General features: G+C 47.1%; 1 protein-coding gene across 2 annotated transcripts in view; it reads right to left on the bottom strand.

Annotated features, from left to right (window-relative positions):
* Positions 1–12,652, bottom strand: part of DLGAP4 (DLG associated protein 4) — a 309,694-nt gene that overhangs the window by 152,976 nt on the left and 144,066 nt on the right. For both annotated transcript variants that reach the window (XM_073606515.1, XM_073606516.1), the window contains exon 3: positions 5,108–6,170. In XM_073606515.1, coding sequence (XP_073462616.1) covers positions 5,108–6,112 — 1,005 coding nt within the window. In that variant the 5' untranslated portion in view covers positions 6,113–6,170. The remainder of the gene's footprint in view (positions 1–5,107; positions 6,171–12,652) is intronic.

The following is a 12,652-nucleotide window of genomic DNA, read 5'->3' as shown; positions in this document are numbered from 1 at the left end:
CGCAGAGGCGTGCCCTTCTCCGCTACAGCTAGGAAAGGCGAGCTCTTCAAGATCCTCTTCCCCCCACCAGCCGCAGCAGGACCCAGCACCCAGCAGGCGTCTCTCCAGTCAATATCCTCTGCCATCGCACAGCTCCACACTATGGTATCGTCCCTGTCTTCCTCGGTCACGGACGTACAAACCAGAGTGGCACTCCTGGAGGCTCGGCCGGCCGCGGCTATTCCTCACCCGACCGCAACCCAAGTTTTGACACCCCTTCCTGCAGGTACCACAGGGTGGAACCCCATTGTCTACCCCTCCCATTTGGTTCCAGCCAGCATCAGGAAGGACATCCTGGACGGCAGGGACGTCAACCTTGCCTCTCTCCTCATTTCTGTCCATGATCTGGCGGGAAAATAAGGCCTATACCTGGGGTGACGTGTCGTGGTCCTTAAGGCCAAAGACCCCAGACTAAATCGGAAATTATCCGTCCCAGAATTTACATTGGCCTTTGGCATGCTGAGGGATGTCCTATGTTCAGCCGCTCCCAGCAGGAGGGAAGAGCTGGACTTATACCTCCATACTGTAGTAGACCTGGGCTACAAGTATGGAGGATTTTCTTTTTATGATTATCATCGTTCTTTTTCCGCAAAGGCAGCAGCCAGACTCACACAGTTTCAAACAACCACAAATTGAAGCCTCATGGACACAGAGCTGTTCTGTCGCCACTTTGCCGGCTTGCGTTCACCACTGTGTGCAATTTGCCAGTCCTCCACTCACACCACTACCTGGTGCACCAATGCGACAATCAGACACCCCTTCGAATTTCCCTCTACCTCCGGTGCACTTCAGGGTCAGTCGGCCCCTGCACAAACGCCTCAGGTGGACACATTCGGACGGCCAGTCCGAACAGTGGGAGGGGCAGCCATCTGCAATAATTATAATTACGGGTCCTGCAACTTCAGTCAGTGCCGCCTGCTCCACATCTGCACCCTATGCCAGAGGGCACATCCAAGGAACTTGTGCGAATTCAAGCAACAGAAGAGGGCATGACTAAGCCGAGTCAACGTCCTGTGGCTAGGGCTCTACCTCACCTCACACCCCACCCCCTCCCTTGCCACCTACCTTATCCAGGGATTCACAGTAGGGTTTCACACCAGCCTCATTTCACTGCCCCATACTACCTACGAATGTAGGAATCTTCGCTCAGCGGCCACTGACAAGCAAGCCATAGACCAGCTCTTACAGGCAGAAATAGACCGAGAGTTCATTATAGGCCCCTTCACTCAGCCCCCTTTCAGTACTTGGAGAGTCAGCCCTATTGGGTTTGTCAAGGGCAAGTTCTCAAATAAATTACGTTTGGTGTATGACCTCTCTGCGCCTCATTCTTCCCACATTCCCAGTCTCAATTCCCTAATCCTCTCTGAAGAATTCTCCCTAAAATATTCCTCCGTGGATATGGCAATCCAAGCGATCATCAAAGCCGGTACAGGCGCCTGGCTCTCCAAAGCCGACATCTCGGACGCATTCAAGCTCCTGCCTATCCACCCGTCCCTTTGGTGCTGGCATGGCATTAAGTGGAAGGAGGCATACTATTTTGCCACGAAATTGACTTTCGGTTCGAAGAGTAGCCCTTGGCTCTTCGACACATTCGCTCAGTCCCTCGCCTGGATACTCTTGCACAAAGCTCAGTGTCAAGAGGTCATCCATTACCTGGACGACTTCTTACTAATAGAACCACCCAGCATGCCCCCAGGAGACCTCGACAAACTCAGAGTCGTATTCGGAAATCTCAATGTTCCCATCGCTGAGCATAAAGTCGACGGTCCAGCACACAAGATTACCTTTCTCGGGGTCAACTTAGATACCTGCACCATGCAGGCCAGTCTCCCCCTCGACAAACTAACCCGCATTAGGGCGGTCCTCCGAGAATTCACCCACACTAGGGGTTATACCAAAAAGCAGCTGCAATCTCTCCTGGGAATGCTTAATTTCGTCATGCGAATCATTCCACAGGGTCGCACCTTCGTCTCACGTCTGCTGATATTTCTGTCACAAACACAATACCCCGATCAGATCCTCAATCTAGATACCGCAGCAGTAGCGGACCTATCTATGTGGGAGGAATTCCTTTCCGCCTGGAATGGTATATCCCTATTTATACCTACGGTCTTGTCCCTTTCACCCCAGGTGGTGACAGATGCTGCAGCGTCCACAGGCTTCGCGGCAATTTTTGGCCACCAATGGTTTTCAGGACCCTGGCCTCCACAGATACTGTTAATACCTGGCTTCACCTGAACATCCTACCTCTTCGAGCTCTATCCCATAGTGGCAGCCGCACAGCTCTGGGGTCATCAGTGGACAGGGCAAACTGTGGTCTTCACCACTGACAATCAGGCCACAGCAGACATTATCAACAAAGGCAGGTCCAAGTCCCTATCAGTCATGTCCTTCCTGCGCAGATTGGTACAACTGTCTTTACAACATCAATTTAATATCCACTGTTCATTTATTCCAGGCAAATACAACCTAGCTGCAGACGCACTGTCACGTTTTAATTACACTTCCTTTTTCAAACAGGTTCCCGGAGCCGATCCGTTTTCGGCCCCTATCCCCGTTTGGTCTCAGCTGACCCTGGACTAGTACAACATTTACAAGGAGCGACCCAGCTCATCAACCACTCACTGTCCCATAACACACTCAAAGCCTACCAGACAGCTTGGAGTGCATTCAATAAATTCCTGGCACCCTGCTCCGAGGGAACAACAGATGTCAAGCACGTACTGGCCTTCATTTCAGATTGCCATACTCAGCTGGCCTTATCTCATAATACTATTCGGCTAAACCTAGCCGGCATACAACATTTCTTGACTCTACAAGACCCCGCAAAGTCTTCCCTGTTTTCATCCCACGCTATCCGAGCCATCCTACGTGGCACTCAGAAACACCAACCGGTGGTCAGTACCAAATGTTTACCCATAACGGGGTTATATTGGAGCGGCCTCAGCAGAATCCCGCCACGGGGTCCCAGACCACGTCATTAAAAGACTAAGCAGGTGGAAGTCAGCCTGCTTTGCCCGGTATATCCCTAATCCTCAAGTGGAGATGGCACAGGCATTTTCAAAATTGGCTCAATGAACAACTGAAAAACCAATAAAATACTATACCCCTACCTGAATGTTTTTGCCCCCTTATTTTGGTATACCGTCCATCAGACCAAGGCACACTTTCAGGTCCATTTCATGTGGTAAGTCCACACTTCCACGTCTATTTCATATGGTAAGTCTTATGTTAACTATAAATGTTATCCTCCATGTCCGTACCGGCCATAGGGCTTCAACCATAAGTAGAAAGGCCAGTATGGTGGCCTGAATTTATGGGAGGAGCCCGGGGGGCATTTAACCAGCCCGCTCGCCTGTGGTATTTGTCGGTTTCCTGTGCGCGATACCCACCCTCCCATCCCCCTTTTCAAGGCATTTCTCAACTATTCATTTCTCTTCACAGAATAATTATTTCTAAAACTAGGGTATGCCCCCTTATTTTGTTATACCTGTCCATCAGACCAAGGCACACTTTCAGGTCCATTTCATGTGGTAAGTCCACACTTCCAGGTCTATTTCATATGGTAAGTCTTATGTTAACTATAAATGTTATCCATGTCCATATCGGCCATAGGGCTTCAACTATATATATATATATATATATTTACTATGCTGTATATATATTTTCCCCCCAAATATTTTAGTACATATATTTACCTAAATATTTAAATAAGCAAAACTCAGCAAAATACATATACATGTTCCAACCTCCCTAATATAATGAAAACAACACCAGCAGGCATGAACATTTATATATAATCTAAGTTCATCAACCATTTATAGCGCAACACTGGATTTATTCTTTGAATAAATTAATTTATGAATCACCACTATCTTAACGGGACCTGCCATAAAAAAGATCCAGCTACCATAGTGATTTTGTCTTTAAAGGCACACACTCTGGAGCTGTCAACCCGATTCTTGTTTTGCATGCGGCCTTTGAAGTCTCAACTCCCGACCTCCGTACTTGTTCTAGGTCAGCAGCTTGATGTGTAGTGAAGGAAAGATGAGCATAACAACCACAATGCTCGTTTAAAAAAAAAAAAGTCAGACAGTGGCAGCTGCCAAATGTCCTTATTGTCAGACTCCTTTTACAGTTGGGCACAAAAACTCTCATTTGAAATTTTCCCTCAATAGTTAAATAATAGAACTCTAAATTACTGTGCACCAAATACACACCACATAACCAATGGAAAAAGCAGAGCTGTGGGAGGGACCTAGTAGCCCCACCCACTACACGCTGCCTGCAGAAAACTACAGGGAGGGTGGACACAAGACCAGTCACCCTGGACAAGAAGAAAGAGCAGCAGTGACCGGTCTTTATTACTGGAAACACAGATGCAAAGTGCAGGAGTTTTTCCATTCAAAGTTCTGAAAATATAAACAAAGGACCCCAAGATTCATATAAGAATACATATGGCTTTGTATTTAGACAAAATAAATTTACCCAGATTCCTGTTTTAAAGTGATTCTAAAGTCTTAAAGTGGTTGTAAACTTCAGACATGAAATACGAAATATGAACAGAGCATACCCCTCTATAATGTGTACGTGTCTCAAATAAGAGCACTAAGTGTCATTTCTGTAAACGTAAAGTAAACAGCATTGCTGTAATTAACAATCAGTATTGCATGCTCATTATAGCTCCATTCATTAAATTACTTTTCAGTAACATTTGCCTAAAGTGCCAAGCAACGAGTGCTAATTAAGCTGATCAGAGTTTATCAATCATTTTAAGTCATTACTGAAATATATTGAAAACCACCCTCTGACATTTCCTGAGCTGTCCAGTGCTGATTATCTTGTGTTTTTACAGCATAAGCATTGAATCCCCATTCCCTCCAACTACCCAACTACCCTCAGAAATACCAGTCATGCATGTGTGCTGGTATGCCAATGACTGTCGGGCCATGTGCGCTCTCTGAGAACACTAGTGTTGTACTTGAAGGTACAGGCTCTGCTACACCAAGGGTTCCCCCCCCCCCCCCAGATACAGCATATGTGTGTTTGGTATGTGCTCAATACCAACCTGCAGATACTGGTAGCTGAGGTCCTGATGACAAGATTTGGACTTCAGTAATGCTTTGTCTATGGTGGCTGATGCCTTCTGACACACCTCTCTGGCGTGACTCAGTGTTAGTGTTGACCAAGACCCTCTCTTCAGTGAGGCTGTCGAGCTAGGAGGGACCACCTCATGGGGTGTAGGCAGAGGGGATAGGGTGAGGGATGGAGGCTGGAAGGGTGTGAATTTGAGGTCATTATTGCTTTTGGACGCCTTTAACATGCTTTCACTGATAGTGTTATACCCGCTCAAAAAGTGTCTTGCTCCGTGATCTGGGCGCCTTCCAAGGGTCATCATGCCTGCTGGGTTGCGGTAGCTGCCCGTATCACTGTCTAAGTTATCGTCTGAGCTCCACCAGCCAGAGACCCCTCCTCCTCGAGGAGGGGCCTGACCTTTTCCATCCCCTTTGCCGCGCTCTTTGCTTTTACTCCGTTTTGTTCCTTTAGTATCCTCTGATGACCCCTTCTTTCCATTCACACTGGCCCTTCCACCACCCTCAAGGGACTGGGATTTTGCAAAGAGTTTTTGTACTGAGTGGACAAGGTGCCGGATGCGTCCAGGACTTTCACTGCGGTCCTTTCCCTCTGGGTCACCCCGTTTGAACTGTAGAGTGCTAAAACCGTCTCTGTGAACGGGTAACTGTTTCTCAAATTGATCCAAAAGGCTGGCAGGAAGGCGGTTGATTTTGGCAGGTGGTGCATGGGGGGTAGGATATGGTGGAGTCTCCTCAGGAGGTTCATAATGGGAATTAAAGTGAATTCGGGGAAAGGTGCTACTGTTTGAAAGCTGGTTGTTGAGAGGGTATAGGCAGTCAGGGTGCAAAGAATTATCGGGGTATCGAGGTTCCGGAGGATAGGCCTCAGTGGAGCTGATCAGATAAGGGGTCCGCTCTGGTTGAACATATAAGGAGTCTGAATGTGAGTCCAGGTTTCCGGACAGGTGCCGGCCACGGGCATCCCCCAGACCCTTCATTGCAGTCGGCACCTGCAGATCATCTCGTCACAGGTTGCTGATTTGGCTTTCAGAAGCCCTGAAAAAAAAGAGAATAGTATTTTACAGAATTCTAAGACGTCATGATTTAGAACAACAATCAAGAGACTTCTTTCAGTATGTGGAAATGCAATATAAGATGCAAACAGGCAGTATATAATAGTTTCCTAATTATTTTAGTGGGATCGGAAAGTGAAAAGTAAAAGTAAAAATGAATTGATTGACTTAGGTATGTTGGACTAATAGACTACTGTACAGTCAATGAGGGTGCCTGCTTGCCCAAAAGGTTTATGGCTTTATTCAATAGAAAGTTCTTATTATTAAGTGCTAAAGTGCTAATTCTTAAATACAGCACCTCAAAGGAATCAATCAGAATCCACTCAGCTGAAGCCAGTACAAGATGGATTTTGATTGGTTGATATGTGTTAGTGCACTTAGCAACTGGCACTTAAGGAAAGGAAATCTTTATTGATTAAGTTTACAAATGTACAATGGAATTTGGATCTCTTCTCCCACTTATTTCAGAATGCTAAAGGAAAAGTTTTGGTGAGAAAGTATGAAAACATTGCTGTCCTCTCCATCTTACCATGGTAATTCCTTGGCTGTACTGCTAACCAATTACTTCTTAAAAAAAAAAAAGTGTCATTAAATCCACATCACTAAAGACTATCAAAAAATGCTGTATTACATGCTGTTCATACTCAGTCACTATGGGATTTAGTTTCTGTATTCTGCAAAAAATCCACTGATCTCACAGTTCTTTGTCTCCCCCTCCTGTCCATGTCCCCACTGCAGTTGGGGATTTTGCAGAGCAGTGTTGGCAGCTAGTGCACATGCTCAGTTTTCAGTGTATTTCTACCCTGAGCATTTTCTCGCTTTCCTTTCTGAGCAGCCCATGTGGCTACAAAGTCACACATGTGGACGTATACACAAGGGAAAAGGCCAGCCAACTTCCTCCCTCCTCCTCAATGCCTACTAACCAGCTAAACACTATGGGAGTGGAATATTACATTTTGTTTGATGGAGGCTTCACCTCCCGACACAACCTGTGAATAGCAGAAACCCACCCACACTGTTATTGCCAAAAAATAATAAAGATTTGATTTCAAATTTATAAGTATGGCAATTTAAAGCAGTTTATTGATATTAGTGTTGTCCCGATACCGATACTAGTATCGGTATCAGTGCCGATACCGAGCCTTTGCCCCAGTACTTGTACTTGGTACTTGTACCGATACCTAATCCGATACTTGGGCAGTCAGGGGTGCTCCTGTCCCCCGCCGTGCTTCGCTCCTTTGCCCCCCATGTACCGCTCCTGTCCCACGCCATGCTCCGCTCCTGTCCCCCTCCATGTACCGCTCCTGTCCCCCTCCATGTACCACTCCTGTCCCCCTCCATGTACCGCTCCTGTCCCCCTCCATGTACCGCTCCTGTCCCCCTCCATGTACCGCTCCTGTCCCCCTCCATGTACTGCTCCTGTCCCCCTCCATGTACCGCTCCTGTCCCCCTCCATGTACCGCTCCTGTCCCCCGCCATGCTCCGCTCCTGTCCCCCGCCGTGCTCCTCTCCTGTCCCCCGCCGTGCTCCTCTCCTGTCCCCCGCCGTGCTCCTCTCCTGTCCCCCACCGTGCTCCTCTCCTGTCCCCCGCCATGCTCCTCTCCTGTCCCCCGCCATGCTCCGCTCCTGTCCCCCGCCATGCTCTGCTCCTGTCCCCCACCATGCTCTGCTCCTGTCCCCCTCCATGTACCACTCCTGTCCCCGCCATGCTCCGCTCCTGTTCCCCTCCATGTACCACTCCTGTTCCCTGCCGTGCTCTGCTCCTGTCCCCCACCATGCTCTGCTCCTGTCCCCCGCCATGCTCTGCTCCTGTCCCCCGCCGTGCTCTGCTCCTGTCCCCCGCCGTGCTCCTCTCCTGTCCCCCGCTGTGCTCCTCTCCTGTCCCCCGCCGTGCTCCTCTCCTGTCCCCCGCCGTGCTCCTCTCCTGTCCCCCGCTGTGCTCTACTCCTGTCCCTGCCATGCTCTGCTCCTGTCCCCCGCCATGCTTTGCTCCTGTCCCCCTCCATGTACCACTCCTGTCCCCGCCATGCTCCACTTCTATTCCCCTCCATGTACCGCTCCTGTCCCCCTCCATGTACCACTCCTGTCCCCTGCCGTGCTCTGCTCCTGTCCCCCGCCATGCTCTGCTCCAGTCCCCCTCCATGTACCACTCCTGTCCCCCGCCATGCTCCGCTCCTGTCCCCTTTCATGTACCGCTCCTGTCCCCCGCCATGCTCCTCTCCTGTCCCCCTACATGTACTGCTCCTGTCCTCCGCCGTGCTCCTCTCCTGTCCCCCTCCAAGTACCACTCCTGTCCCCCTCCATGTACCGCTCTTGTCCCCTGCCGTGCTCTGCTCCTGTCCCCCGCCATGCTCTGCTCCTGTCCCCCTCCATGTACCACTCCTGTCCCCCGCCATGCTCCGCTCCTGTCCCCCTTCATGTACCGCTCCTGTCCCCCTCCATGTACCGCTCCTGTCCCCCTCCATGTACTGCTCTTGTCCCCTGCCGTTCTCTGCTCCTGTCCCCCTCCATGTACCACTCCTGTCCCCCGCCATGCTCCGCTCCTGTCCCCCTTCATGTACCGCTCCTGTCCCCCTCCATGTACCGCTCCTGTCCCCCTCCATGTACCGCTCCTGTCCCCCTGCCGTGCTCCTCTCCTGTCCCCCTACATGTACTGCTCCTGTCCCCCGCCGTGCTCCTCTCCTGTCCCCCTCCATGTACCGCTCCTGTCCCCTGCCGTGCTCCGCTCCTCTCCCCCTCCATGTACCATTCCTGTCCCCTGCCGTGCTCTGCTCCTGTCCCCCACCATGCTCTGCTCCTGTCCCCCTCCATGTACCACTCCTGTTCCCCGCCATGCTCTGCTCCTGTCCCCCTCCATGTACGGCTCCTATCCCCCTCCGTGCTCCTCCGCCCCCTTTGTCCTTGATCTGTTAGGATGGAGAGTGGAGGAAGGAACCCTTTTCCGAATGAACAGTCAGTGATCGCTGACTGTCCATTCATAACTGAGCATAGTAATTGTGCTACAATGCCTCAGTTTATGAATGGAGAGGAGCCTCTGTCTCCTTTCCATTCATCTTCAGTGCAGCTGAGGCTGCAGAGGAAGGGACTGGGGAATCTGAGCCCTTAGTCCCTTACTTTGTCTCAAAGGGGAGATGTCAGCCCCCCAACAGGGCTGTTAAAAAAATTAAAAAAAAAGAATTGTAATAAATAAATATTTAAAAGGCTAAATTGTAAAAATAATAAAAAATAAAGAACACACTGACACCGTTCACTACCCCCCCCCCCCCAAAAAAAAAGCATTGAAAAAAAAAAAATTAAATAAAATAAATTGTAAAAAATAAAATTGGAAAAAAAATTAAATACTAATAAAAACTACTGACAGTCCACGCACCATCAGTACCGCATATTAGTGCCACTGTCACATGACATTTAAAAAAAGTATCGGTACTTGTATTCGTTCTTAAGAAAGTGGTATCGGGACAACCCTAATTGATATTAATAATTAATTTTTACTCTGTATCCCAAAGGCTGTTTTTTAATTCTCAACATGTGACCTGCAGCAGAGGACCAGAAGCTCCTCCTGCCACTGTTTTCCTACAGACAAAGAAAAGAAAGAAAGAAGGAGCTGGGTCATGTGACAGCTGTATATCAATTAGGAAAGAAAGTGCTTTTATGTTTTTTTCCATTAACTATTTCAGCCTCGGAAGATTTGCCCCCTTCCTGACCAGGCCATTTTTTGAGATACGGCACTGTGACGCTTTAACTGGCAATTGCACGGGTGTGCGACGCTGTACCCAAGCAAAATTCATGTCCTTTTTTTTCCCACAAATAGAGCTTTCTTTGATCACCTCTGTGGTTTTTATTTTTTGTGCTATAAACAAAAAAAGAGCAACAATTTTGAAAAAAGTTGTCTTCTACATATTTTTGGTAAAAAAAAAAAAAAAAATCACAATAAGCGTATATTGATTGGTTTGCGCAAAAGTTATAGCGTCTACAAAATAGGGGATAGATTTATGGCATTTTTATTACTATTATTTTTTTTTTTCACTACTAATGGCGGTGATCTGTGACTTTTAGCAGGACTGCGACATTGTGGCGGACAGACCGGACACTTTTGACACATTTTTGGGACCATTGATATTTATACAGCGATCAGAGCTAAAAATAGCCACTGATTACTGTATAAATGTCACTGGCAGGGGTGGGGTTAACACTAGGGGGTGATCAAGGAGTTAAGTGTGTCCTAGGGAGGGGTTTCTAACTGGGGGGGGGGGATGGGACTGACTGGGAGTAGAGAGAGATTGCTGTTCCTGATTAACAGGAACAGCAGATCTCTCTCTATTTCCCTGACAGAACAGGGATCCGTCTGTTTACATTGACAGATCCCCATTCTGTGTCTGTGAGAAGCGATCGCAGGTGGCCGGCGGACATCGCGACCGCCAGCCATGCGCATCAGCTCCGGCGTTGTGCCACATGCGCTTGCACCCTCAAGTGCTCTTAAAGCGCCCAACATACACCTACGCCGATTCGCCAAGGACAGCCAACTTGCCACAATATGACGGCGGCTAGTCGGCAAGCAGTTAAAATAATTACAGTGCCATCATCCGCATACAGAAAGAGAATGGATAATGTAAATTAAACAGTGTGTGTTTAGTATCGCTTTAACCTCCCTGGCGGTATTATTTTTTCATATTTTTGCGTCTCAAAGCAGTACAATTATTTTGCATAGAAATTTGGCATTTTATATTGTAGGTCTGTAATTCTTAACAATAACACAATTAAATCTGTCCACCAAGAGTCTAGTAGATATCCCGGGTATGATGATGTTTGAAACACAAAATCATAAATTATAATATAATAAATAAATATAAATAATTATAAAAAATAATAATATAATAATTATAATAATAAAATAAATTTCCCCACGATTCACTATCGCGCAATTCTGCAAGTGTTCTAATTTACTATCGCTGTTTTCTAGCTGGTCTAAAACCACTTTTGACGTAACGGGACACTTTTTGGTTGCTATGGACAATCTCCAGTTTCCAGGCAGAAAGAACAGTATATATAATATAAAACTGCTTGCAGGGCATTGGACAAAACACTAGGGACAAAAGGGATGTAAAATGATTTCATACAGTAATGTAATCTGTAAGATTACAGTGTACTGTATGTGTTATGAATTTTCACTTTTTTGAATTTGCCGCCAGGCTCCGCCCCAGTGCATCGTGACGCTCGCAGAGAACAGGGCCGGGCACAGAGAGGCTTTGGGAGGAGGACAGAGCCCGCAGACACAGTGGGGGGACATTGCAGGATCCTGGGGACAAGGTAAGTATACCGCACCAGGATCCTGAGATGTAATCCTGAGTGTGGCTCGGGGTTACCGCTAATGGTGCTGAAATTTAACCCCGAGCCACACTCTGGAAAACCACCAGGGAGGTTGCTTTCCAAGCCACTGACATTAACGCCCTTATGCTATGGGGATGAGGAGATGGGAAGGTGTCTGTAGTCCAGCAGGGTAGTATTCAGGCAGGTTAGGACTGCTTGGGGTTTCAGTGCAGCAGAGGCAGCATTGTCAGTATACTTCAGGAAGTTAGGAGCTCACTGGATTTCTGGTAGATCAATGAGATTTTTTTTTGTACTAGCGGCATTTTTAAAGAGAAAATACATGGGAAAATGTGCATGTATTGCAAAAGATGTGCTGCATTTGTTTTTGTTTTTTTACATGCTAAGGAGAGTGTTAACCTACTCACGTTCTTTAATTTTTTTATAAATAATATATACCGGTACATCCAGTATTATATTTCATACTATATATGGGTGTCTAGGTGTTCTTGTTTTCGTCTCCTTTTTTCTTTCTATTTTATTTATATAGCAATTTCTTTGTGTTTTACATAAAACAGATCAGCTAAAAATTCTGATCAGTGTTTGAAAATATGTTTCTGTGTATAGCTTGTAATAATATATGTCCATGGGGGCAGACACATTTTCTCATTACATACACAGGCTCTGCTAACCGCTTTTCAGTGCTACACAGTGGTTGTACATTACTGCTGCTTCTCACAATGCAAATCTATGAGTCAGCTAACTCACTGAAAACAATTCACTCCCTGTGTGGCTGATATCTCTTCTCTGAAGCAGGAATATTAAAGTGGAACTTTAGGGAAAGAGAAAATTGGTGAACAGGCAGGATCTTTAATACAGAAGAAACATGCTATGGGATTACATAGTGACATAGTTAGTCAGGTTGAAAAAAGACAAAGTCCATCTAGTTCAACCATAAAAAATAAAAAAAAATAAAAAATATCATACAATCCCATATACCCAATCCTATACCCACAGTTGATCCAGAGGAAGGCGAAAAAACCCCCAGAAAAGCATGATCCAGTTTGCTACAGCAGGGGAAAAAATTCCTTCCTGATCCCCCGAGAGGCAATCAGATCTTCCCTGGATGAACTTTACCTATAAATGTTAGTACCCAGTTAT

The sequence above is a fragment of the Aquarana catesbeiana genome, linkage group LG12 (genome assembly GCF_042186555.1).
Source record: "Aquarana catesbeiana isolate 2022-GZ linkage group LG12, ASM4218655v1, whole genome shotgun sequence".
Lineage (NCBI taxonomy): Eukaryota > Metazoa > Chordata > Amphibia > Anura > Ranidae > Aquarana > Aquarana catesbeiana.
The sequence above is the reverse complement of the archived record's forward strand: the minus strand, read 5'-3'. Positions and strand labels throughout refer to the sequence as shown.